The 27,898-nt window shown below is 44.2% G+C and overlaps 1 protein-coding gene across 2 annotated transcripts; it reads right to left on the bottom strand.

The window, feature by feature from the left end:
- Positions 1 to 8,898: 8,898 nt before the first annotated feature.
- ETS2 (ETS proto-oncogene 2, transcription factor) lies at positions 8,899 to 23,668 on the bottom strand. Of its 2 annotated transcripts, none has more exons than XM_074602197.1 (10): positions 23,069 to 23,668; positions 19,669 to 19,740; positions 16,485 to 16,605; positions 14,460 to 14,579; positions 13,810 to 14,010; positions 12,937 to 13,020; positions 11,880 to 12,122; positions 11,461 to 11,724; positions 10,681 to 10,799; positions 8,899 to 9,720 (listed from the first exon to the last, which is right to left on the bottom strand). In XM_074602197.1, the coding sequence occupies exons 2-10, from the start codon at positions 19,738 to 19,740 to the stop codon at positions 9,505 to 9,507; spliced, it is 1,440 nt and encodes a 479-aa protein (XP_074458298.1). In that variant the 5' UTR covers positions 23,069 to 23,668; the 3' UTR covers positions 8,899 to 9,504. The 2 variants fall into 2 exon arrangements, with proteins under 2 accessions (XP_074458298.1, XP_074458308.1); XM_074602207.1 differs by having other exon boundaries at positions 14,237 to 14,579; positions 23,069 to 23,376.
- Positions 23,669 to 27,898: the final 4,230 nt, after the last annotated feature.

The following is a 27,898-nucleotide window of genomic DNA, read 5'->3' as shown; positions in this document are numbered from 1 at the left end:
ACCTCTCCTACCTTGTAGACACAGCTCCTGACCAGGAGCCCCACAGCCGCAGCAGCACCTCAGTACCTGGCACAGCCCACCACCACCGTGCTGGGTCTCAGGCCTCTGACTAGGGCAGGACCCTCTATAAGATGTTTGGCTCAGCATTCCCAACCTCCTGAGGAGGTGCTGAGGCATGGATTTTATGGGGTCCCTGTTTCAGCATGGCAAAATTTTCTTTACGCAGTTGGGTGAAGGCAACGTCAGGCCACTGTCAGCATCTGTTCTTGTTGCATGCTGTGACCCTGGGATGTCGGAGCGAAGGATGAGTTGTGCCTTTATGAGCAAAAGACCAAGGCATACAGTAGCCAAGGCTGGCTGGGACCTCTGGTGCAACCCCCTGCTCAAAGCAGGGCCAGCTTAGAGATTACGTTAGCTAAACAAGGAAGCAAACCTGCTGATGGTAGGGAAGTGTTGCTATAGAGACTTACGCACTGTAGGCACTTGGTGATACCACAGGGTGAGAGAGGAGGTAAAACCAAAACAGGACAAACCCTAGAGGGTCTGGGTTGTGTGGGTGTTGTAAATGGCTCCTGCTGGTCCTCTGCAGCTCTGTTAGTGAGAAGTCAATCCCTGCAGTGAAGAAACTGTAGAAATGCAGCTGCCCTTGGCCTTGTCTGAGCCACACAAGCTCTATTTCTGGAGACCGCCTTACGGGAAGAGCTGGGAGAGCTTCCACCCAACACCACCTCTGCTGCTGCAGCAGAGACTTGCGAGAGCCTCAGGATCTCACTAAAATCTCATTTCGGCTGGATCCTCTGCAAATGCCTCTCAAGCAGAGGGAAACGCAGGGACAGTAATTGGCATGGAGCAGCAGCTCGGCTGTGCTAATGGCTGAAAATACTGTGGGAGATATTAAGGGGCTGCTGTTAAGGTACTACTAATAATTTTCAGAATCATTTCCATTTCTATTCTTCCCCTGATGGTCTGAAACTGCTGTGGGTCCTTTTAAAGCCGTTCTGCCTGCTAATAGTTTATTGCTTTATTTGATAGGTTGCTTAGGGATAGCTAGGCAGCTCGTGTGCAGTTGCCTCCCCCCCCCCCCTTCAAATAGTGAGAGCGTTTTAATATTTCTTGGAGAAAAATGGATGTAATAAAATATGAACATCTCGGGCCCAATCACGCGGCAGTGGAAAGCTCTGCCCTGCGCGGCTGTTTTGCGCTGGCTCTTCTGGTTGCTGCGCTCTGCAGAGAGCTGGCAGCACCACCGGAGCTCCAGCTTCTGGTAAACATCTTGCTTCAGCTAGTGGAAAGATTTGCTCATTTAGGAAAGGAAGATGGAACATATATGGACCTCTGTGGTCTCCACTGATGGTTTTTTTTTGAATGAGTCATTGCGCACGGCTGACCTGGGTAAAGTCACGCAACGATGGCCAAAATTGCCCAAGCGCTGGGGTTACCACTGACAAGTGTTTTTTTGGACTGTGGTCTTCAGGCTTGGTAAACATACAGGCAATAGCAACACCGCCACTGAGAACCAGCCGTACTGACCCACTGGAGAAGTGTGGTGGTTGTGACTTAGCAGAAGGCACCATGAAACCAAACAGCATTTGACTGAGTACAGGTAAGGTCTGCGTAAGGCTCCTCCAAGGGAAATAACAAATCCCCCATTTCTGAGGTGCTTAAGGCTGGAATGGGCAGAGAAACGGGGAGCACTGCGCAGGGACCGGCCTCACTGGCGACTCTCAGTGCTCCTCGCTAGTAGGAGTCTCCTTCTCTCGCAAAGCACAAGTCATGGGACGGGGACTTGACCACAGCTGGGGATTTTAGAGATCGCTTAAAAACGTGTAATGAAAAACGTTCATGAGTATGAAAGAGAGAAGGAGGGATCTGTGAATTCTGGAAGGCGCTGCCAGTGGAAAAGATACATCTTGAGCCTTCGGATCCTGGCAAAGCCCCTTTAGGAGCAAATGGAATTTTCTCTGCATAAGTAACAATGCCTATATTTGTTTAAAAGAAGAAAAAAACAAAAGTTGGGAAGCCAGCAGACGTAGAGTCCTGATGAGGAAGGAGTGTTGTGCCTAGGACATTGGGGAAACTGTTCAAAACCAGTTCATCCTTATGCAGAAACTGTCCTCGCCGGCTCACCAGCAGCAGCAGTCGCTCGAGCTGGGGCTGGCTGTGGGGTGGGCATCAAGCGAGACGGGGGGGTTTGGGACCAGGTCCTGTCTTCAGCAAGAGACGTGGGTTCTTGGCATCTCCCAGAGGCTGGCACTCGAGATGGCGGAAAAAAAACCTGAACAAACAGGTCTGTTCAAAGGCTTGTAGGAGGAATTATATTTCTTTTGGAATAGCTCCTCTTCCTCCGCGGGGCAAATAGCACCTTGTAAGAGAACGAAAACTCCCTGTGAATGGGAGGAAGCTAAATGGAAGAACTGCATCTGCTAGATTGCTCTTTGCCTTCTGTCAGGGGGAAAAAAAAAAAAAAAGAAAGAAAAAAAAAGAAAGTGAAAAAAAGAAGGTTGATTCAAGATTCATCAGGTCAAAGACAGGCAGCGCAAGTGGGAACAGGTCTCTTTAGCCTAATAATCAGGCATCCAGCTGAAGGAGAGGGGGAATTCTGGTCTCTGCACCTAAGACTGAGTTTTAACCTGCGACCTTTTGATGGAAAAGACTTTCCTCCTTTTCTGCACTTCAGTCAGAGGGCGAAGGTGAGAGATGGGAGCTGGAAACCCTCCTGTGGCAGAGCGATCCCACCCCAGACCTCACCACACAGGTTAGCAAGTTGTACATGAAGCAGAGTGGGCGCCATCGCTCCACCACCGTCCCCCTTGTCCATGCTTCAGAGGGTGAGCCCAACCCCGTTTTTCCAGAAAGGAAGATTATGGCCACCGGCTTTCCAGACGGATTGCATGTTTTGGCCCCTGTGTGTGTTGCTTTTGTGTATGTGTGTGTACCTGGGCTGAGGCTGGGAGACCGGAGTTAGCCAGCCCTGATACACAGCGGTGGTGGCCTGGGAGGGAGTCACCACTCGGTGTGATGGCACCCTCTGTTCCCAAACCACACGCTTTCGGCTCAGCTCGCCCACCTGCCTCTGGGCGCTGGGTTTCCCTCCACAGCCCAAGCACTGAAGGTTAAGTTATACATAGACAAACCTGTTTTCCTTTGTGATTCTGCTCGCAGTGAAAGAAAATCGTGAACAAATAGTTTTTGGATATGCAGGCTTCAGAGGAATTGTATCAGGACTTTGGCATTTGCTCTCTCATTTTAGGTCATGATGCAGAAAATCACGGAAAACCTTCTGTATGGGAGTTTGCGCCATCTTGCTAGCTATCTAGAGAGCATCTGGGAAAAATATCTTCCAAAGAACATACACTTTTGCACGTGCAGAGATTTTGTTATACTTGTTAGACTTGTTAGTCATTACGTTTTGTTAAGCTCATCATTTATGTCATTGTAAATGCAAAGAGAGGTAGAGGCAGAAGGAAGAAAAATGGCGAGATCTGATGCTTCTTCCCGAACCACAGGATTATCTTAAAACTCATAAACGAGACTTATTGCTTGAAAATCTCAATTTGCACAGAGCAAATTATGCCGTCACTGGCCAACCTATTTTATTTATTTTTAGTAACTTCCTGTGTCGCGTGGTTCCAGACTACACATCACATGGCACACATTGCAAATTAGATACTAGATATCTCTCTCAAAGATCGTGCACCCTGGGCTGATTTTTTCATTCTTCTTGCTTACAGGGACGCCTATTATTCTCTCTCTAGCGTTTTGAGCATTCACATGTCTAGCATATGAAGCGCGGCTGCAGTCACATGGCTGTGTGACCACAGGCCGTTCAACTAGTGCTCCGCTTCACACAGAGAAAGAGAGAAACATGAGACACAAGATAAACTGCGATGGCCGAGATCTGGCGCTTCTTTTCTATGTCAAAATGTGGACCATCGTTGGAGAGGGCATCAAAAAGGCTTCCCACTAGTGCTGTGAACATGTAAATTGGTTTTTAATTCTTGCTTCCATTACAATTCCAGGAGGCTTTTTTAGCAAAAATACAAGATGTTCCAGTGTCTGGTTGACATTTAGAGAGTACCATAATCTCAGAGTGCTTTACTGAACCCTCTTGAGGGCCAAATTCTGTGTTTCCATATTGTACAAGCTGCTGCTGATCTTGTTCATTGCCAAATGTGGTCCTGCATCACCAGAGTGCTGGCCCACAACTTACTCGTGGAGAGGCAAAGCCCAAAATTCACAAAGCCCAAGATTCAGCAGAACACCACCTTGGTGTTGCTAGTTGTATGCATAAGGGTGAACGAATGAGTTCTGTACTAGAATAGCAGCAGCCCTGTCAGAGAGGCTCGGTCTTGAAGTGTTTTACCTGGGCCCACCCAGAAACCTGTGGAAGAGCTGGGATCTGAAACAGAAGAAGGGCTGAATCCTGCAGCAGCCCTCTTGGTCCTTAGTGTGAAAACAACCACCTTGGCTCTGACCAGGGCCAGAAAGGCCAAGCTGATGAGAGGACAGTGAAACCTCCAGGTTTTCAGATGATACTAAGTAGTTTGAGCAGTCAAATGCCACAGTGCTGGTGATGAACTCCACAGGGACCTCACAACATGGTGTGAGTTGATAAAAAGGTGGCAGATGAGCATCAGTGTAGGTTAAAGTAATACACCCAAGGAAAAATAACCCAAACAGGGTGTATGTGATGTGAAACTCGGAAGTGGTAGTTACCAGGAAATGGGTCTCAGAGTCATCACTGACAGCTCTCTGAAATCATCAGCTCAACGTGCAGTGACTGACAAAAAGCACCAAAAATGTAAGGAAGGGCACTGAGAAGACAGCTTTGTTTTGCTGCTGAGCAAAACCTTGGTGTACCCTTACCTCAGACCCTGGGTGAGGTGCTGGTCTCCGACGCTTGAGGACAAGTCAGTAGAGAGTGGCCAAGGGGCCTCCTTATAGGTCAGACTAGGCAAGAAGTCCTTAAGTCAGTAGTAAAAGAAAGGGCCAGGGTGTCCCCTTCAACAGGCTGAACACTGTGGGGGCTGCTGGGGGATCACATAGGGAATGGTCCAGCAGAGAGTGGTTAGGTTTACTCAATCCTCCTCCCACTGGTGGAGATACAGTACTGGGAAAAGTGAACCATCATCTGCCCCATTTCTCATGTTTGTAACTGTACCTGATGGTGGTTGGCAGCTGAGGCCTAAGGCGAGTGTAAGACTAGGGTGCAGCAGACAGATGTTTTCCAGAATAGCGCCCTGGACATCGAGTGCTTGTGGCTCACAGCTTTCCCAACCTGGAGGTGTTGTTTTACTTAGGAGCAAAGAAGGCTTTGGAGTTGAATTTTGTTATTAGAGGTGACATGCCAACCATGGGTAGGTGCCAACTGCAGGACTTTATTTTGACTGCTGTCTCATGAGGAAAGCTGGCAGCTGGAAGGGCAGGGAGGCATGTCCTGAAGAAGGTGAAGAATTTAGCCAGAATGCTTTCAACAGCTTCTTTGATCCTGGGTGGCTGAGAAAACAGAGTGGTGTTTTCTGTGTGCGCTGACACAAAATATCCTTTAATAATTGTCTTCTGGATCACATTGGCTTACAGCTTGGACTGTTGCATTGATCTGATTCAGTGTAAGATACCAGGTTTTGCTTCTGGAAGACACACTAGCGTGGGTTGTGTGTATCGGGGTGCTCCATTGCTTCTGCTATCATGAAATTTCTTCTTCTACCAGGGGAGAAACGAAACAACTTCCCTTGAGTCTCCAGGCTGAAGTCAACACTGACTATGCACACAAGAGGCAACTAACCTTTCGGTTTAAATGAAGAAACAGTTCTGTGTTCAGGGAAAATAAATTGAAAATGAAACTTGTACAGATTGAGAGGATGATTAGGGCTCTGCAGCGAAGGCATAAGAAAGAAACCCGAGGAAAAAACACATTAATCGTGACAGACCATACATTATTTCCTGCAAAATAAGGCATCTCCCCTCATTAGGATCACAGCTCAAAGGCAGGTCATTGAAGTTGGTAAAATGCAGCATTACCTTTTTTAGAGTGTTACCCGAAGCCCAGAAAAGCTTGTTGATTTATTTTTTTCTTTCTGCCAAGTTCTGGCTCAGCTCAGGGGGTCGCAGCTCTCGTTATGCCCTTACATCATGTTCACCATTAGTGTGAGACCAGTCTATGGGTCAGCACCCCCTGAGATGCACCTAGGCCTGCAGCAGTGGCTGACATGAAAAGAGGAAGGATGTGGGAGGCTTCTTTTCCTTCACAGGGACGATGAAAGAAAGTGTGGGTTACATGAGTGGACAGTGAGGTGGATTAGGAACTGGCTGAATGGCAGAGCTCAGAGGGTTGTGATCAGCGGCGCAGAGCCTAGTTGGAGGCCTGTTACTAGCGGCATTCCCCAAGGGTCAGTACTGGGTCCGGTCTTGTTCAATATATTCATTAACGACCTGGATGAGGGGACAGAGTGTACCCTCAGCAAGTTTGCTGATGATACAAAACTGGGAGGAGTGGCTGACACACCAGAAGGCTGTGCCACCATCCAGCGAGACCTGGGCAGGCTGGAGAGTTGAGAGGAGAAGAACCTAATGACATTCAATAAGGGCAAGTGTAGGGTGCTGCACCTGGGGAGGAATAACTCCATGTCCCAGTACAGGTTAGGGGCTGACCTGCTGGAGAGCAGTTCTGTGGAAAAAGACCTAGGACTCTTGGTGGACAACAAGTTGACCATGAAGCAGCAAAGTGCCCTTGTGGCCAAGAAGGCCAATGGTCTCCTGGGGTGCCTTAAAAAGATCGTGGCCAGCAGTTTGAGGGAGGTTATCCTCTGCCTCTACTCTGCCCTGGTGAGGCCACATCTGGAGTACTGCATCTAGTTCTGGGCTCCCCAGTTCAAGCAGGACAGAGAACTACTGGAGAGAGTCCAGCAGAGGATCTGGTGGACTATAGGATCTATAGAGGATCTATAAAGATGATCAAGGTAATGGAGCACCTCTCTTTTGAGGAAAGGCTGAGAGACCTCGATCTGGTCAGTCTGGAGAAGAGAAGGCTGAGAGGGGATCTCATCAATGCTTATAAATATCTAAAGGGCAGCTCTCAAGAGGATAGGGTCAGGCTCTTCTCAGTGGTGCCCAGTGACAGGACAAGGGGCAATGGACAGAAGCTGGAACACAGGAAGTTCCATCTCAACATGAGGAAAAACTTCTTTACTTTGAGGGTGGCAGAGCACTGGAACAGGCTGCCCAGGCAGGTGGTGGAGTCTCCTTCTCTGTAGATACTCAAGATCCACTTGGATGCATTCCTGTCCAACCTGCTCTAGATGAACCTGCTCTCACAGAGGGGTTGGACTAGATGATCTCTGAAGGTCCCTTCCAAGCCCTACAATTCTGTGAAAAGTAAGGTGGAAGGAGTGTGTCTGCAAATGTTGGGAGAAGACCAGGGCCATGCCGCAAGATGCATGCCTATCCTTTCAGCTCCACCCATTCAGAAAGGCACATTCCCCCAAAAAAACCCTCCTTTTTCTCCAATTTTTTACCATGCTGCCAAACCAGGGTGAACGAAAGCAACAATGAAAGCAATACCAAGATGTGGCCTTCTAGACAAGAAGCCACCTTTTTTTTCTTTTAATAAGAACTACATTTTCTACTTTCAAGATATGTGCTTAAGAGCAAATGTTTCCTTATTTCCTGTTTTCTGATAGGTGGAAGCATAGAGATGACTATAAGCTAAAGATAGCTAGGACAGGAGGCTTCCTTTGTACAGGACTGGACCAGGAACAGTTTAAGCATAAATAGTCTTAACATGCTTCTGTTCTTCCATGTATTTATCCATCAGTTTACATATAGATTCACACCACAGTGCAGAACGGGTAGTTTTCTCTCCGAGGCACAGCACAAAGGCATTAATTTGAATTTATATCTAAACACAGCGTGGTTACATACACATAGGTTGGTTGACCATGAGCCTGTGCATGGTTACGGGATGGTAGGATGGACAAGGGCTGAATCAACAAGTAAACAAGAAAGGAATGCCTCTGAAATTTTCCAAATTAAAAAAGCACACACACTATTTTCTTGTTCAAGAGGTTTTAATAAAGACTCATATTTTTAAACCTCTCACACTGTACAACACATTTAAATGTACATCAAGCTCAGATAAAAAATAAAGCTTTCTTACAAAGTACATTTTTCCAGTGAATTTTTTCCTTTTTTTTTTTTTTGCAGTAAAAATAGCTGCTACATAAATCTCTCCTGATCTTTGAAAAGGAGTCACAGTTATTTCCAAAAATAGAATTCATATTTTAATCATACAGGATAAACTGCAGGAAGAAGAGACAAGTCAACTGAAAAAATAAGGCTTGTATATAAATTGTTTTTTAAAAGGACATGCATAGAGGTTGAAAAACATATGCCATTTATAAAGGAAAAAAAGGTAATTTTATCCATATTAATATTTTCATTTTCAGTTACAGAAGAAACCACAAACAGGCCCTTTATGTCCCAGAATATAACATTAGTTTCTTGTAAAAATGCCAAAATGGACAAAGAATTGCCAGCTTCAATCTTGGCAAAATACTGAGTCAGCCCTCCCTCCCGCCCGCCCGCCCCGCCCCCCCCCCCCATTTCATATCATAGGCATACCATATGCATGCATACTGAGCACTTATGTTGTCTCTCAGGCCAATCAAATATTTGCAGAAGGTTGTATATCCTAGACAAATATAAAAAAAACCCCATTTGATAAGTTTACATTCATCCTATTTCAAAACACACATACAATTAGTTTAATTTACACTATACAGCATCTGTTAAATAGGAACATTACAAAGTTTCAAAAAGAATCACAGAATATATACAAACTGAATATTGAAATGGTATGATTTTCCTTCCCTTCTTTAAAGGGTCCTTTTTTTTTTTGTTAATGGTTGCTACATCTGGGTTTGGACACAGAGTGTTTAGGTACCTATGCAGCACATTTCTGGCGTAGTAATAACGATAAGAAAACTTGCTTTCGAACAAGACTAATATAGATTCTCCTTACTGCTCATTTAAAATAAATTAGTTCTTTATTTTTAAATAAATTGCATGATACAAGATGTAAGCAAGGATGATGGTGCTTTAAAATGTCTGAGCAATACTTCTGCTGCATCACTGGTTTCTCATCCAACCTTTGGTTTTAAAGCCAACCCATTATTATATGGCAGTGTAAGTAGCCAGAATGCTTTATACGGCAACACAGGTAGTCGAAATGCTTAACCCGAGAGCATTTCCATGTCTCCATGATGGAGCTAGGGTCTGTACCGACTTCCATGCCGCCCAAGTGCCTGACACGTCAACACCCAACGCCACTGATGAAATAAGGCCACTTCCTTCCAGCTCTCCCCGGTTACAAAAAAAAAAAAAAGTATCGCTTAAGGTCCTTATTTCCCAACACTGTCCGAAGAGCCAGAAGAACGGACAGCAGACGGTTCCCGGGCACAGTCCCAACCGCGTGAGCTCGGCCCCTGCAGCACCACCTCACCGGGCTCAGTCCTCCGTGTCGGGCTGCACCCCCAGCATGGCATGCAGCTCCTCCGCCGTGTACCCCAGCAGGTTCTGCAGGTCGCAGACGAAGCGATACACGTAGCGTTTCCCTGAAGTCTTGTGGATGATGTTCTTGTCGTAGTAGTAGCGCAGGCCTCGGCTGAGCTTCTCATAGTTCATTTTGGGCTTGTTTTTCCTCCTTCCCCACCTCCGTGCCACCTGTCAGCCCAAAAAGAAAGCAAAACGCAAAGGGTTTATTCAAGTCGCGTTCTTCTAGTCGGTGGTTGATAAACACAGTTATTAAACCTCTGTCTGAACATTTTATTTGCTTTGAATGTCTCAAATTCAGGTAAGAGGAGAGCTGGTGCCTGACCCCTCAGCTGAACATGCTCTGAAACAATTATCAGCAGCAGGAGAAACTGGCGGATAGCACACATCAGCGAAAAGGATATCTATTTGTAGTGAGTGGGCCAAAACGTGTTTAAGGAGATGAGGTTTATGGAAGATATAGTCTCCTCTCTCAAGGTGAGACCATTTAAGCATTAATTTGCTATTGAGCAGTATGGGACAGCTCTTTAAATGGAAGTTGAATTACACGAAGTTCCTTCAGTTAATGATTTCCACCCCCCCCTTTTTTTTTTTTTTTTAAATAAAGGCTTCAGTGGACTTCATATCATGTCTCTTAACACAGTAACTTTCCTACTGGTAAAAGTTTCAGAAAATGAATGCAAATGCATTCTCTTTATTTTTCAATGACTAAAGCCGTCAGTTCCCAAAGCGTTTTAAAAGCTGCACTACCATATTTACTGTGTATCTAACAGAATGGCAATACGTGGAGCGCATTTCCCTACGCCTTCATGCAATCCCAGGCATCATTGACTCAACTACCTTCAGTAAGCTAACCTGCAGTATTACACTGTCAAGAGAAATAACTTTGTACACTACCTTTAAGTTTCAAGCTATACAATGTGTTCTCCTAACTACAAGCAAATGGTGATATCCCTGGGTGGGAGGAGAGGGGGGAACATCCCAGAGCAATCCTGACTGTACAATAAAGCATTTGCAGATGATGAGATTTCAGTAAGTGTCTGATCGTGTAAATGCTTTACATTCAAGACCAGGCCCACAGATGGCAGACCAGACCCTAAATCTTTTTGTTCATCGCAATCAGCCACATACCTCATCTGGGTCAGCAAGTTTAAACTCCCATCCGTCTCCAGTCCAACTAATGAATGACTGACAGGACTTGTCAGTCAGTAACTCCAGAAGGAATTGCCATAGCTGTATAGGTCCACTGCCTGTTGAGAGAGAGGGGGCAGGCAGAAACCACAATTAATACCTCTGCAAGCTCTCACCACAACCAACGTATGTGATCATGCGCATATCACAGGACAGATCTTGCCATTACTCCATTTTACTATCAGAAAGAAACCTAGGGTTCTCCTCTATAACACAAATCTGCTCATAAACATGTTAAAATTGAAACAAGTCAGCTTTCCCATGGAAACTCAGGATTTGACACAAGCTACGTCTTTCCCTTTCATGTGTATCCCTTACCCCTCATTCCCACCTCCCATCAGCTGCATTTCAAGCTCTTGAACCTGTCCTGCAGGCCCTGGCTTAGCAAATGTTCTAGTAGAAAAAACAATTTCATCAAGAAAGTCTTAATAGGCAAGGCTATGCCTGTGGAAACTCACAAGTGTGGAACATTCTGTCCAAGTTTCCCTCTTTTCCCTCTTTTTCATGTTCTGATGTACCTGCCTATTCTTCCTTTGGATGGATAGTCCTATGAGGCTTTCTTTAGTAATATTTAAAATTGGAACTCCTCATAAGTAGTGGTCTCTAAGTTGTAAGGCATACTTTACAACTACACAACTTTATCACCAGAGTACACACACATTTATAGAGAATATTGATGTTACACAAGAAGAGGAGTGACCGTTTTGCTTCACTACTTACCAGTAAAGCCAGCTAGAATTGCTGCTGGTATAACTGGTTTCCCTTGCTCTACAGGATCACTTCGTTCTTGAATATAGTCTTTGAAAGACATTGTAGGTTTGCTCAGACACAAGGACTGGCTACAGTCATCTTCAAAACTCTCATAGGATGGCACACGCTGTAAATCCACTAATGACGACTGGCTGTTCCAGGACTGTAGCATCGAATCTGAGCTTTCGTAACTTTCTGCACCGCTGTCACTAGATTCATGTTCTCTGAGCTTACCTTTATAGAGCAAAAAAATAAAAGAGAAAAGTGTTGGTTGGCTGGGTTTTTTTTCTCCCCCTTAATCTAGCTTGTATATACAAGTTACGCAAAGGAGGAAAAGACATACGAAATACAGCCTTGAACCCACGGCTATCGTGCAGATAATGACTCACCAGAATTATCTATCAGCAAGTTCAGATTGCTTCTTGGGAACTCTTGATTTACTGCACAGTAGTTCACACCAACAGCATCTGCTTGGGTTTTAGGGAACAATGAAAACTCTTGTTCCGGATTGAGGAGACTCGGTCCTGTGGAAGCCTGACAGACATCAGTCAGGAGACTGGGTTTGGGATAGCTGAGGGCTTTAGGGTATCCAGGCATCTGCATACCATAGGAGTTCTGATCTACATTAACAGCTGAAGAAAGAAATAAAAGAATGAATTAAACTTTTTTTTCTCTGCAGTCCCTTAGACAAATACACGTCTAGCACCTCACTACAGTTGTGGACAAAGAAGTAATTTTCCCATGAAAACCAGACTAAGAAAGAGCGATAGATGCTACAGACCTACTGGAAAGGCTACTGAAGTCGATGAGAAGATCCCCATCTAATGAGCTCCAAATGAGATGCTGTAATAAATCTCCCTCTATAACTTGCTGACCACAAATATGTCTATTGTTTGTTCTTCAAGGAAACTACAGGGCTACAGAAAAAGCTGGAGAAGCTTAAGTGGTTTTGAGTAAGGCCCTCATCATTAAGTGGTGTAATAAGGTTGAGCTGGAGATTGACTGTGGTAGAATGAAATACAACACCAATCAAAGAATCCGAGGGAGCCAGCACTGTGTCCCATACACTTTCAAAAAGCCCTGTTATGCTTCCACAGTCTTCAAAAAGGCCTAAACATAACTCCTGCTGCTCCCCAGCCATGCTAGTTTTTGACTCAGTTTGCTAGAGGTGGGAGTGGTCATTCTGCTCCACAGATGTAGGCTTTGGCATACCAAGAGGAAATTTGATTTTCTCAAAGCCTTTGCTCTTCAAAAGATTTCCGATATGAATTAGATGACAATTAAACAATATGAGGAAAGAAGGCTGGAGCAACTGAAGTCAAGTGTTCTCCTCAAGCACAGTAACTATTCTGGTGCCTTTTTTTTTTGTTTTGTTTTTAAATTGGATGTGTGACATGCTTAGAATAAACCTCAGACATAAAAAGACAAATTTCTTAAAATACTTACTTAAAGAATTATTATTGACCCACGGAGGAACTGAGGTGAGATGAGAGTTCTCCACATATTGATCCTGTGTTTTCTCTTGGCTGTCTGGGGAGAGGATGAAAAAAAAGAAAACTTGTTTTTATAGGATTAAAGATCTGACCCGTATGCCACAAAAATCTTTGGACTCTCTTGAGTATTTTGGGGTCACCATTCACATAAGTTTTACTAGCGCACTACATTGCGCTCTCTCTCTTGAAAAAAAAAACACCACCAAAAAGCCCAACCAACTTCCAATAGACTTGAAAATTTAGTTTTAATATAAACCTTAGAAACAATAATTGCAGCATGTTTTAAGGTCGAAGTCCTTAATGTATGCAACTACCGAATGTTATACTCCAAAACCAATGGAACTCATGGTGCACTGCGTGTAGGGTTTTAGCAATACCATCAGTATTCACATAAGACACCTTTAGGTGTCTTTGACTTCTTTGTATTCATTCACTGAATTACCTCAAACCACTACCTTAAAGGACCGAAACCAAAAGCTTGTAATAAGTGAACAAATTGTGTCCAAGTCTTTTTTTTTAAATAGGGTATTACAGTAGCATTATCCTAATCTCATTTATTTCAATGATTTTTCCAAATAAAACCTGACTGCAATAGGTATATAGCCTGAACACAGAATCATTTCTGCAGGTATCTGCATCTGTGCTTTGCATACAAAGAATGTATTAATAGTTCTAATAATGCTTTTATTAACCAAGTTTTAAAGCTCACTTTGACTTTTCACATGTAATAAAAGCCCTTCATAGTGAACCAAGTGTTGAAAGAGTTCCATTTCTGTTTCTCTTAGAAGAGCCTTAAAACAAAAGCTCTTTCTGGCTCTGTAACTACCTTTTATCATCTGTTCCAGGTGTTCCCACAGAATATCACCAACGTAGTCAGGAGCCAGTTCCAGGAAACGCTCCTTGCCCAGGTTGCACAAGTCTTGGCCACTCATAAGAAACTGATGGAAGTTCACATTTGCCAAGCTAAACTCATTGGTAGCCCATGAAAGCCACTGGCAAACTTGCTGTTCAGTCCACAGCCAGGGATCTGCAAGACAGAAAGTATCCAGTATTTAGAGATAACTCCTGACCTTTGCCAAATAATCTTCATTAGAACGCAGTGAATGAAAAAAAAATGTGTTAACACAAGTTACTTAGTTCCAAATGAATTCGGAATGAATTTATTCTTGAATTTAAAGAAAGATAAAACAAAAACCCACAGTCCTCTATTTTCCTTCTGTATTCACTTGTAATCAGAGATGTCCTCAACTTACTTTGATTCTCTCTTATGCTGCCAAAGCATGAGCTCTCCATGCACCCATTTTTAATAGCAGCAAGTCTGGTCCTTCCAAATCAAGCTGTGCCAGATTCACATAGGATCCATTCTTGTATTTCCTACTGACATCATTCTTTCTCTTTTGAAAGAGCCGCTATTCAGCGTCCTCCTTAGCATTAAAAAAAAAAAAAAAAGAGAGCATATAAATAGAAAACACTTACTATTTGGGATACCCAGCCGACACTGTTCCTTTGTGAAACCACTGAAAGTATCTTTCAAGGCCTGACTCATCACAGCCTTACTGCACGGGGTTAACAGAGGCAATTCACAGTTGTTCGACTCTGCAAGAAAGAAAAGGGGTGGAGGGGAAAAAGATGATACATTAACTTTTAGGCCAGTGAAAGGAGTGACAGGTTTTTGCTGCGCTATTTGAAAAATAAGAAAGGGATGCTAGAAACTAAGTGTTTTAAAAACAGAAACAGAGTAGATCCATTTTCTGACTACTAAGTCTTTGACTTATCAACACTAAAATCTGTGCTACTGGTTTGATAAAATTGCACTACACTAAATTAAAGTTTCGAAGCTTTCCATGACATGGACCCTCATTTACTCTTAGCAGTAACATAAAGTGCCTTTGTTGCAGGGAAATTTTACTATTACTTTTTTTTTTTAAAGGAAATATGAGACTGCTTATTCCTATTTTGTCACCTATAGTTTGACCACAGACTTCCTTATAACTCTAGACAGTCTCCATTTAGCTTGAGAGCCAAGTAACAGATAGCAGGTTTGTGAAGAACCAGCCTGCACTATTTAACGCTGCTTTCCAATGGGCTGTACTTCAGACCTTCCCATGGATCTCCCCATCACCCAAGTACATGGTCCGATAGATTATTCTATTGTCTGAACCAAACAGGTGTGACCGGTAACAAGCTAGTACCCAGTGCCTAAATAATGCAACAAAATCCAAAGTCAGCATCATCCTATGCCAATTACTAATCTGCTTAATTAATTTTTAAATTTGCAAGTAGATTCCATTTCAAGGATAAATTTGGCTGCCACTCAGTGTTTCTTATTCTGCAGTTTTCACCAGAAGAGGACTCTTTTTACTCTGAAAGAAGAGCTTCTGAATTGAAGAAAGCCAACCACACTTCCTAGCTGTTTCAGATTAGGAAACCTTTTACTGATACCTCTTTTGTGATTGGTGTCGTTAAGGGAGGGGTAATTTGAGGACAACGTAAGCAACTCTCTAACGAATGCATCCCTGAACATTTGAGAGCCTCTGAGAACTCACACACAGGTTGCATTTGAAGGAGCTCTGCTATGTTAGAGGCGCGTAACGGTGGCAGGGCATATAAAGGTGATGAACTTGGCAGACTTCAAGTCAGTTCATGAAGCTGCATGGCTCTTCTGGTTTTCCTGGACTATCTACAGGCTCCACTTGACCCAGCAAGCGGAGCTCATTACAAGCCCGTGCTTCACTTCTGTTTTTACCACACCCATCCTCAATATCTGCTAGGACTTGCTTTGCTGACCAGAGCTGTGACTGATTAGAATCACATTAGAACAAAGGACTGGTGGTTTTCAGAGGTTTTGAGGCTTTCTTCCCCCACTTCCCTAAGGGGAGATAAAGGCACCGTCAGGTAAAATATCTACATTTTGGACAAACTCCCTCTTTCGTCCAGGATTTCAGGCAAGGATTTGTAGACAACTTTTAGTAGGTAATGTCCTACATACACAAAAAAACCCCAAACATCCCCACACCTGTGTTTTTAAGGTAAGGAGTAAAACAAACCTTGGGGGGGGGGGGGGGGGGGGGGCAGGGGAGAAGGGGGTGAAAGGGAACAAAGATTTTACGTTCTAGGGTTTAACAGCAGAAAAGAGCTTGCAGAATACTTCCAACGTCTCAACCATAATTAAAATATAAGTTTAAATATACATAATAGTTTATTCTTTTAAATTAAAAAAAATTATATAAACTCTCTTAGCTCTGCTTTGATACCTACTAAGTCTTCTTCCACGGACTGTCAGTTTATTAGGGTACTGAATCCCAGTCCCAATCCCTTTTCAGGACAGGGAACAGCAACTATAAAGCTGGATCAACTATGAGCAGAGCAACTCACATGGATAAAATCCAAATATGGACTAATGGTCTGTGTACTAAAACACTTCTTTGTAGGGAAATCCATGTTGCACTTGTAAGAGTACATTTCTTTCTGACTGGGCTAAAGAACAAAGTGAAGAGTTACCATAAGAAGTAGAATCAAATCCTGTTGGCACTTCTTGAAGCGTCTGATCTTCATTTAGTGAGAAAAAATATCCGGCAAAGAGAGAGTTTGAGCTATCAAAGGTGTCAAATGCTGGTTGGCGCTGCAAAGCAACAGAGTAAATAAAAAACAACGTGAGCATTTTGCTAGGGCACTGTCAGCTTCATGGCTAGGAAGTGGCTGGGTTAGATTTCCTAGATTTGGAGGTCATGCACAATCGCTGTCTTTAATCAGCTAACTTGTGCCTTTGAAATATAAAGGCAATGATAGCGTAGCTTCTTGCACAGGAATACAAAACAAGTAACATTCAGACCACAGTGCTTGGTGGGTGGCATGTTCTGCAGGTTACAGTAAAGCCAAGTAAGGATGTTCTTAGTTTTCCTGTAATTGAGACTTTTAACAATAGGGAAAGCACGTGTGTGTGTCTATATATATTTATATTTCCAGGTATATTTTAAAGAAATCCTTATTTCCTTAACCCTTTGAATTGACTACCTACTTGATGAGTACTTGAAGGCAGAGGCAGGATCAGTAAATTATGGAAAAACAACTGCCAGTGCAAGACCTACAGTAGATTTATGCAGCTTTTGCCTTTTTTTTTTTAAAAGAAAAGAAAAAGGAAAAGTTTATCTGAGCCACATCACTTGAAGCTAATGCAGCCAGTTTTACAGGATTTGAGGAAAGATGTTACTCCTTCGCTGTTCTATACTTCTGAGTTACTGGATTTGCCAGCTACTGCATTTTGCAGCCTTTCAAGTGCTCAGATGCTCAGTGAAACACTGCTAGTTTCATTATACACAACAGGACTGACAAAAGTATTCCTGACAGAAGCAGATCCTACTGATATATTGGCAACACTCAATAAATATTATTATATTTTGAAAACCTAACTTCTTTCAAACTTGACTTGTGGCAATTGTGTGTGCTAGAAATACTAGTACCATTACTACATCCCCCAGCCACATTAGTCTTCGGGGGTGGGGGGGGAAGAGGGAATGTTAACAGAGGAGGAAATAACTTTAAAAACAACTTATGCAACTTGTCTGTTAGTCACAAGGAACCACTATCTGTAATATCTAGAGGCATGGATGGCTAAAAGTTGCCACAGATTTTTTTAAAAGAACCTGAGGCTAGAACATTGCTCTGGAGAGCTGCAGCATGTTCATGGCAGCTACTGCAGTTCAGGGAGCTGGAGACAAAGGCAACTTGCAAATGCTTATTTGTTTTAGGCATCCACTGCTCTGCCAGCTTACGCCAAGGTAGAGGATTTAGCTGAGGACAAGGCAAAGAGCTTTCCGGGCAGCATTCATGTGCGACGCAAAAGCAACCTGAACTATGTTTCCAGAACAGCAAATAAGTATTAATGTTTCCTCATATTCCCTAACCTCCCTTTTTATGTCACCACTATGTTTCAAGTAGCTTGGAGTCTTTTTGCAGCAGGTGCTTTCTATGTGCTGTGTGTCATCCCCCTCCTCAAATTATATTAACCATCATAAAAAACCTAGGAATAATCATTTTTTAGTTGTATTTTACAAGAAACTGCAATGCATCCTAGTACATACATTATGAAAGCAGACACTCTACAGAAGAAAAAGCTGGTAAAATAAACAATATCATGGCTCTAGGGGTTAACTGGGCCAAAAATCTCTGCCAGCAGAGACAAACTGTGTACGGTTGGTTCAGGTACCCACCACAACTAGAGGAAAGAGTCAAAGCAAACCCATGGAAAGGCTCACATCCAAACGAAACAAGTTAATAACAATTGCCAAATCTGCTAGTAAAAGATTCTTTATACATTACTAGATAAAAGCACTGACTCATCCCCAGTACCTAAAAGAAAGGGCAAGTTCTTTCAACACAATCTGGAAACTCCTGCGTTTTGTGTAAATAGCTGACCCTTATCCTGAGTCACTGGAAAAAATGCTGTGGCATGTGAATGAGTAAAATCCATACTGTGCTAGTTTCATATTTCAAAAAGGAGAAAATTAATGTTTAAGCAGGTTCTTGATTTAAGAGTAGTAAAAAGGGGGAAAAACCCCATGTAGAATAAGTTCTGCTTGCCCTGTCAGTTATGCAACATTTTATGTGGCTTTTCAACATACGCAAGAGTAATTATTACAGAACAAAATAAGAAGAAATGTGAACAGCTACCTAGAATACAGGTCTCAATTTTGACTTAATTGTATGACAACTGAAGACTGAATAACTGCCTATAAACAACCACTGTGTTAAAGAGCACACAGCTGTTAAGTTGGGGTGATCTCTTGTGGATTTTGTTGTTGTTGTGGGCAGGAGAAAAAGCTAAGAGGGGACATAAAACATCAGAGAAGTTAGCATACCGCTGTTTCACTGCTTCTTCAAAATATGGACATTTCTCAAAGTTAATAAGAGCAGAAAAGCACCTTCCTAACCTTTATTCGGTTTACATTAAGCAATGATGTGTAGAAAAACTGATACTGGGATTAAAAAGCAACTTGCATGAATGGGGAGGAGGGAAGCCCTTAAAGATTAAGCCTCTACAGTCTGCTTCCCGTTTGTCCTGGGTTTGTAAGTTCCTTTCAAAACAAGGTAACAGGCACAGTCTATCTGAAGATAAAATATATTTAATAACTTCCTTTGGTTTCTTACAACGTATCGGACTTCCATTTCACATAGTTGCCTGTAGTAAGTGAATAACCTACTTTTTTTTTTTTTCATACAACACTCTTAAGCGTTGAATCAGACCTAACCAGTCATATCAGAACAGCCCTCTGCCAGCCTCATCAAGATAAAGATATAAAGACCACCCTTACTGTCTATCCTGTAACCTTTATTTAGGCAAAAGTTCTACCAACTCCAACAAGTTTCATCTCAGTTCTAGTCTACCTCTTATTTTCAAATTCTTAGGATTTGGGGGAGGGAGGGAGAGAGCCTCCTTGGGGGAAAGGGTTGGGGGGTCACAGCTTTACATCTTCCTATTTCAGTTCTGCTTTTCACATCTTCACTGAACTCAGTGGGGATACTCTAGAAGAAGATTGGAGGTTACAAGCAATTAAAACCTGAATATCTGTGTTCACCTTGGCATGGTGATACAAACCCTGTGCTAGCATTAATAAGAACACAATAAATGCATTAGCTGGGAGATGCCCCAGTTGGGTTTAGGAGGTGACAACTCAAGAGTACTCACCTTCAGCATTCCTCTGTACATGTTCGACACAGGAGCTACTTGATCCATGTTCCTGATCCCAAAATCACTCATCTGAAAAATGAGAGGGGTCACATGACAAACGTTGCTACCGAGGAAGCGAGGGTGTTCACGGATGTATCTGACCGCTTCAGTACAGACTACAGAACAGCTCTCCGAATGAGATACAGGGGAAGCTTTCCTTCTCATCGCTCACATCCCGGGCACAATTCCCATCTTGCTTAAGCTGCTTTCTAACTGGAAGACTTTTCACAGGCATCACTGGAGTTTAAGTTTTATGATATGAGCAAACGAGGACGATTAGCTTCCGATAACCAACGTGAGGGCTGTCAGTACCTCATCAACAGCCTACAGAAGTCCTTTGTCCACCAAATATCTATTGCTTTGAGATGTTTTCCAGTTTTCACCCATTATTTTAAATATTCAATGTGGTGTTATTTTTGCTTACTATATTCCTGCTCACATGCCATGATTCACTTTGGCTTTCCGAGGAAGAAAGAGAAGGGACAGAGCACTGACCATAATATACCTTCACTACTTACATTCACCCCTTTCACCCTATTATGAATAATCATTGAAGCTAATATTCAGTATTAGCAACCCACTTCCTTTGCTAGGTAAAGCATCTCCAAACCACGTTATCTTGCATATTTTGTAAACACGGGATTAGCATATTTATAAAGCTTTAGAGGGTCTAAGTTTAAATTGAAAAAGGAACACAATTAGGCAGCAAAATACCCTTTTTAAAGAGTTGATAGTGGGACCACCACCAATATGTTCATGCTACAGAAGCCAAAGCTGTATCGTTGCCTATACTACCAGGAACAGGGTTTTATGAAGCCTGTGTAACTTGTTTTCTTATATATCACTTAAGGAAAAGAGTGATAAGATCTATATCCTTTTACTGACCTATGGGAAAGATCAAACATAAGGAATAAAGCCAGTTCTACGGACATTGTTCAGGTTTATCGTGATGCTGTAATTCAGGTGTCGGTGAACAATACCTTATCGGACTACACTACAGCAAGCTGTCTCTCAACAGTTTTCCTTCTCCTTTTTCACAGCATTGGCCTAAGTTCTCTTGCTCCACAGTAACAGTCTGAAAATGTGCATTTGTGTTTAAATAGTCACATAGGATGCTATTAATATTTCCACAAAACTGTGATCACTTATCACAAGCAAGTTCTCTCATTAGCCATGGTAACACAAGGAGAAATCACAATACAAACTTAAACTCAGAAAGAAACAGCAAATGAGGAGTTTAACAGAATAAGCCCAGCCTGTTAAAATGACAGCACACTCAAAAGCCACCCATATAAGCAAAGGGGAAAATAAAAACATCCAAGAGCCAAAGACCAGGAGCCCTTTCATCCCCTTTTATAGTCAATCACTTAAAAATCAAGAGTCTTTAACCTGAAAGGCCTATTTCAACTTCATTGTTATTAGATGTATGGGGTTTATCATTGAAAAAAAAAAAAAAAGAAATTTAAAAAATAATCAACTTACACTTCATTAATGTTACCCAAAAGTGCAATCTACTGTCTGGTGGTTTTCACCTCAAATAGCATGTACAAATATTTGATCTAAATTACACATCTCATTGAGCAGCAAAGAATTTTACACAGCATGAGTCTCACTCAGCAAGCATCCTAATCTTTTCATTAAGTTTGCCACAGTTTAAACAACTGTTTATCCTTGCATTTGGCTGGGCTTTTAAACAAAAGTATATGGCCATTTCTAACATCCTTTGTTTTGCCTTTGAAATCTGCTCTGGTATCTAGGGTTAACTAGCTGTAAGCCTTACCCATTGGAAAGTATTTGTGAAAACATTATACCTATTTGCAGTACACTTAGATCTGATCCCCAGGTAGGGCCACAAATCAGATTTCTGACACTTTTCAGGTGCAACCCTGGCCTCTACACTAATCCTGTTTGGAACTATCCCCCATTGACTAAAAGGATTCTCTCCTTCCTGGGGTTTTTTTGTTGTTGTTTCTTTAGAAACGTTTAGGGTCCTAAGACAAAAGGTTTATACGAAGTCTTCATTACATGGCGTTGCTCATTAACCCAAGCCACTGTTTCTAGGCTGCTCGTTTGTTCTGTGGCCTTGCCTGTGCACTACACAGCTTCTGGAAAAAACTAGACATCAGAGCTCTGGTCTAATGGCATATGAAAATCTTTAGCCTGTTTTGTAACACTCCAGTTTTCTTCTTCCAACCAGGTCCCTCACACTGTTATGAATTTCTACAGCCTTTGCTCGTCATACACCAGCTTTCTTCCCATCGGCAGTACCGGTTTCCAGCCCCGAGATCCGAAACCCTTGCAGAGGTATCGCAAGAGGAGCGGAACTGCACAGGCAAATACGACTTTCCCCAACACAAAGGGTTAAAGCTGGCTTTCTGCCCGACTTCCAAAGCTGCTGTTTTTAAGTTCAGAAAAGACACCAGAGCAGGGCACGGTGTGACTGGGCCTCGTCCCTTCCAACTCCTCCACTAATGCTGATGACTGCTACTCGCCAGCTATAATTGGTTTAACTGGCAGGACACCTTCTTCGACACCCCCGCATAGCTGAGTGGGTGAACCAGAACAGGGTCAACAGGATCAGGCACTTATTAACTAATACTCCTGAATTCCGATCAACTTCTTTTCAGCAACAGCCAGGTGCCTGCGCGGAGCTGGGTTCAGCTGAGAATCACCCACATGGAGAACTAAACCACGACGGTGTCCACAACACAGCTGCGCTGAGGTGGTTTTTTTGTTGGGTTTGGGGGTGCCTTTGGTTGTCGTTTTGCTTTGAAACGGCAAGTTTTCCAGACGAAAAGATTTCGTTCCAATAGGTTGAGGGACACCCGCCTGCCTTCGGAGCGCTGATTCCCCACACAAACACACACACACACACACACAAGTGCTGGGCTCCCCAGGCACCGAGGCGAGCGATAGCCGAGAAGCTGGGATGACTTTTCACACATATGACACACTCGCCCACATAAAAGTTAAGATGGGGAGATCACACAGCCCAACATTTTTGGGTTTTTTTTTTTAAGTCCCTTTAAAGCACTAACCGACCCCAGCCTGCCCATTAACCCTTTCCCCCCCGGGGGGCCCTCACCAAGCCATCCCCCACCATCGCCGCTCCGAACGCCTCCCACCCCCAACCCTCCCCCACCGGGGCTCATCCCCGCCGGGTCCCCCCCGACCCCCGGCCGGGCACCGCCGCCCCCTCGGCCCGCGGGGGCGCTCACTCGGGGCCGGGGGAGGGGGGGGGAAGCCCGGTCGCCCCGGCCGGCCGCCAACCCCCCCCTCACCCCACACCGGCGGAGAGGCTCGGTGCGTGTCGGCGACCCTCCCCCCCCCGACCCCACCGCGGCCGCCCCCGCCTCACCTGGCCCCGGAGCCCGGCGTCCCTCCCCAGCGGCGTCCAACACACACACAAAAAAAGGCGCCGCTGCCTCTCCGGGAGCCAAAATATCCTCGATGTGGCAGAGACGGCCAACAACAACAACGGCGGCGGCGGCGGGCTGATCCCAGCGGAGAGTCCCGGAGGAGGGGGGGAAGGAGGCGGAGGAGGAAGGGGGGCGGGAGGGAAGGCGGGTGCCCGGCGGTGGGTGCGTGGGCGCTGCCGACCGCTCCGTGCCCGGCCGTGCCGCTTCGCTCCGTGCTGCGCTGTGCCGTGCCGTGCCGTGCTGTGCCGCGCCGCCCGCCCTCGCAGCCGCTCTTCAGCCGGCGGGGGGAGGTGGCGGCGCCGGGACCCGCCTCCCCGCCAAGCCCGGCCCCTCCGGCCGCCGCGGACCCGGTTGTTGTCGTCGTCGTCGTCGTCGTCGTCGTCGCTACGGCGGCGGAGGCGGCGCTGATGGCTGCCAGGGTGCCGGCACGGTCCCTCTGTCGGCACGGCGGGGCTGCCCCACGGACACGGGGCTGCCCCACCGTCCCGGCGGCTCCTCCCTGCCTGGTGCGGCTGGGCACGGGGAGAGGAAAAGAGTCTCGGCTCTTTTCAGGGAGACAGATTTTATTTTATTTTATTTTATTTTATTTTATTTTTTTATTTTATTTTATTTTATTTTATTTTATTTTATTTTATTTTATTTTATTTTATTTTATTCATGCTGGACATTTTCCATGGGTATTTTTAATTAACACCTGTCCTCGAGATAGATAAGATCGGGGGAATTAACCCAATTAATACCTGTCGTCGAGGTAGATAAGATTGGGAGAATTAACCCATAAACCCCAAGCGTCTGTATAAATCCTCTATTTTCAGAAGTAAACCATCACGCTTGCTACTGCGGAAATTTAGCGATTATGCCTTGTTGCATCTTCTACAGTTTTTTTGGGGGTAGTTCTTAACATAAACTAGATGTATAATATAATATAAACTAGACGCAATGCGAAAGCTGCACCAACAGTTCCATCTTGTGAATTGCAGATCTGAGCGCCACAGTCAGTAAAACGGAGCTGCGTTCCTCAGACGTTGAGAAGAATTTGATAGCCCTTGGAAAGGTGCAGAGAGCTCCAGGCCACCAAAATAAAAAGTAACTTTCTGTTAAATTTGTTTTGTCAAAGTGAGTTCCCCCACAAGGGGTTGGAGAGACCCGGTGGGCAGGCAGAGGGGAGATACGGGTTGGTTTTCTTACCCTGCTCCACACTCTTTGGAGCCACCTAACTTTCCTGAATCTCTCGCCACATAGCCCACCACTGGCTTCTTTTAGGTGGTATTAAACACTTTGGACGCACCCAGCTACAGGGTAACCACGCGTGTTTCCCAGCTCCCCGTCCTGGCTGTGGTTTGGAGCCATGTCCTGATGGCATCTTGGTCTGAGACCTGGCTGTGTGCAGGCTCTCAGGCCGCACGCTCTGGCTGGGAAGAAGCCACAGTGTGTCCATCTGGCAGCCATCCCGCTGCGGGTGCCCAGGGGACCTGCACGGCAGCCCGTGTCCTGCAGCACCCGCCTCCCAGGTGGCAGATGCAGTCCTTGGGAGCGGTACACCACCCAGCTGTCAGGAGAAAACAAGCTGGAGGCATCGCTTCTTGTTGCTTCCATCGTCGACTTCCCTAGATTTTCAGTGAACACCAGGGACCTAAATCGCACTTAAAAAGCTGTTCTTTAGGCTTGCTATTACACCTTGCTTTATTTAAACTAACTCCCATTTGAAATTAACACTTGTGTCATATGGTTGTAACTTTTCTTGTAATAGGAGCCCAGTAACTGCTACTTCGCAGTTCCTCAACAGATTTCAACTGACCCTTTGCCACGCGCCTAAGCTGTGATTATTTTTGCCATTTAAAAGCCATAGTTTCTTTGGCTGTTGGTGGTGCAGCTGTCAGGGCTCCCTCCTCCTATATTTTCCAGCTATTTTTGGCCACAGCAAAAGCTGGACCATACAACTTGTTACCCCCAAGTAAGATTCTCTAGTATTTCTTTCAAACTCTTCAGAAAAGTTTCTCCTTAGAAAAGTGGGATATATTTCATTCCTTAGGGTCAAATGTTACCAGGCAAATTGTGACGGTCTACTTTGAGAGACTGGAAGAAGTGTCTTGATTATACCAATGACATTTCTTACTTCAGGAGAGTCCGGATCTAATAAGGCAACATCTGTTATAATCCTAAGGGAAACCATTAGAAACTGTATGTCAGCTGCATAGCAATTTTAATTATAATGCTGACAAAAACAATTATGCCACCCTTTATATAGGGGAAACATCTGTCAAAAAGATAAGATGAAAGGCTGGGAGTTATTTATTTCTTGCTAAATTAAAGTTCTGGGGTCCAGAGCAAAATTATTAACCGGGCCATATTTTGCTCTATTTAAATTTCTTATTTTTAAAGCAATTCTTCTTATATAAGAGTATTCAATTTCATTAAATAATACTTATAGTTAGCATACAAGTACACTATTGCTCCATTAGAAGTGGTACATGCTTAGTGGGCTGGAGCACGTGGTGTATGAGGAGGGGCTGGGGGAGCTGGCTTTCATTAGTTGGAGAGGAGCAGGCTAATGGGGAATCTTGTTGCTATTTTCAACTGTTTAATGGGAGGTTATAGCAAAGAAAGAGCCAGAGTCTTCCAGAGGTGCATGGTTGCAGCAGGGGAAATGCCAATTGGATAGTTGGAAATAAATGTTCCCAGTGCTAGTGAAAGCTTCATCCGTGGAGAGTCTCTGATCTGGACTGTCCAAAGCCCTGAGCAGCCCTAGCAGAAGGCTGGAATAGAGACCTGCCGTGCTCCTCTCCAGCCCGAGTTATTGTATAATTCTGTGATCCCTCTGCAATGATCGTTTTCAAAATGTAACACCTTTAAGCTAGACAGCCAAGGAAAAAATAGGTTTTGTTTGGTTTTGCTTCTGTAGTGTACCTGTGTGCTTTGTTCTGTTTTTGAATTGTCCATCCTTCTCACAATTTCTTTAGCTCTTAACCCGCACTTATAAATGCATGTCTGTGTTGGCATACTGTCAGCCATAGAGACAGAAGGGGGAGTTCTGTATAAACTTAAGAATAATCATGGTATTGGCACCATGTTGCACATTTTTGAGATTTTTTTTTGGTTGTTGTTGCAGAGCTACTGGTGCCTTTGTTTTTTGCAGGAGTGAGGGAGAACTAGCTGTGGTACTCAAGAGTGAAGTGGCTGGAAAGGGAAAAGGAAAGAAAAGGGATAAAGACTAAAGAGCAAATTGCTGCTGGGATTCTGTGTTAGTCCAGATAGATAAGACTTCTCTTCAGTCCTGCTTGCCCATAAATTTCTTGTTTTAATGAGGACCCACACTGCAAATGAGTGTCAAGGGGTTGTTTCTGGGGTTTAAATTGCCTTTCTCTGGAATGGTGTCTCAGAAATACACTGGATAGTTACCTTCTTGCAGTAAATTAAGGTAAAGAAACTTGTTAGATTTTTTTTAAAGTATGTAAGTACATGAAATTTTGCACTGAAAGCAGTGGGCGGTGGTCTGAGGTGATAATTTAGCCCCAGGTTTGTGATTTGAGCAGCTGCAATGTTAGTATATGAGCTCATTGGCAAAGGCAGGGAGGAGGAGAAGAGCAGCAGCTGATGGTCAGGGCATCCCAGGGAAGGGCTTCACTCAGTGTCTACACACCGTATTCTCACTGGGGCCAACACGGAGGGGGAATAAGGTCCTAAAAATGTAGAGGTTTAAAGCACAGAGAGGGACCGTGAAGCAGCAGGTATGTGGCAGAGCTGCATTGCAGCCAGGGCTCTGGAGCAGCTATGACTTACTCCTCCAGAATTTCTCTTGCGCCACGGGAGAGGACACACAGGAGTGAAAACCCTCTTGTGCTGTCAAAGTATGCGTTGCCTGCTCATCTGCATGTTGGCTCAGCTCCTCTGCCGGAGTATGTTTGGGGCGCACGTGTCCCTCCTCCTCCTCCTCCTCCTTCTCCTCCTCCTCCTCCTTCTGCCACCAGCGTGGGGAGCAGCGTGAGTGTGCTGGGGGAGCCCCACGGGTGCCTGGTGGGCGCTCGTGGCTGATAGACCTCTGCCTTCTCCCACTCCTCCTCGCATCCCTGCCATAACAGAGATGCCTCGTTGTTCATTTGCATTCAATAACAGAGTCATCCTGAATTTGAAAGAAAAGGCTGTATATTTTTTTGCCCCTAAAAGACAATTAACAATGAAGCTCCGGTAGTGACTGTCTATAAGATCACAGCCTAAAGGGTCTCAGGAAATAACATCTTTGAAAAATAAAGGCCCAGCTATCTTGATTTGAAGTAGCAGCTTCAAACAAGACGCTATTATGATTGAAACAAAGGATGAAACTCATTGACTCCGCCATTCAAACACAGCTAAACCAAAATATTTATACAGGGTTGGGGAAAGGGGGATATCAAACAACCTTTCACTCAGACTTATATTCTTCACTGATAAAATAAAAAAAAACTACCTCCAATTGTCCTCACCGTAAAGCTCTCCCCACTTTGTGTGGTGCACAAAGTGTGACCAAGATCATTTCTGCGAAGGCATCTCAGTGAGTCACAAAGTATAGCAAGTTATTCATGTGCGTGTCATTATTCTGAGCACATGCAAACCAACATTAATAATTACTGGGGAGAGAAAAAATACCATGTCAAAGTTCTGTCAGCATGTTTGAGCAGTAACAGAAATTGCTACATTTTCCCCATAAAGCGCTACAGTGCACCTTCATAAAACTGAAGGCAATTAAGTAAACTGCCAGCTCCGTAAAGTATAAAAATTTGAAGTCCTTATGC

Source organism: Larus michahellis, chromosome 1 (assembly GCF_964199755.1).
Source record: "Larus michahellis chromosome 1, bLarMic1.1, whole genome shotgun sequence".
In the NCBI taxonomy this organism is placed as follows: Eukaryota; Metazoa; Chordata; class Aves; order Charadriiformes; family Laridae; genus Larus; species Larus michahellis.
The sequence above is the reverse complement of the archived record's forward strand: the minus strand, read 5'-3'. Positions and strand labels throughout refer to the sequence as shown.

Excerpts from the sequence above, each read along its gene's own strand:
- ETS2 (XM_074602197.1), bottom strand. The coding sequence starts at position 19,740 with ATGAGTGATTTTGGGATCAGGAACATGGATCAAGTAGCTCCTGTGTCG. Across the intron at positions 16,606-19,668 it reads TGTACAGAGGAATGCTGAAG|CGCCAACCAGCATTTGACAC; the intron begins GTGAGTACTCTT and ends GTTGCTTTGCAG. Across the intron at positions 11,725-11,879 it reads CTTGCTGATAGATAATTCTG|GTAAGCTCAGAGAACATGAA; the intron begins GTGAGTCATTAT and ends TGCTCTATAAAG.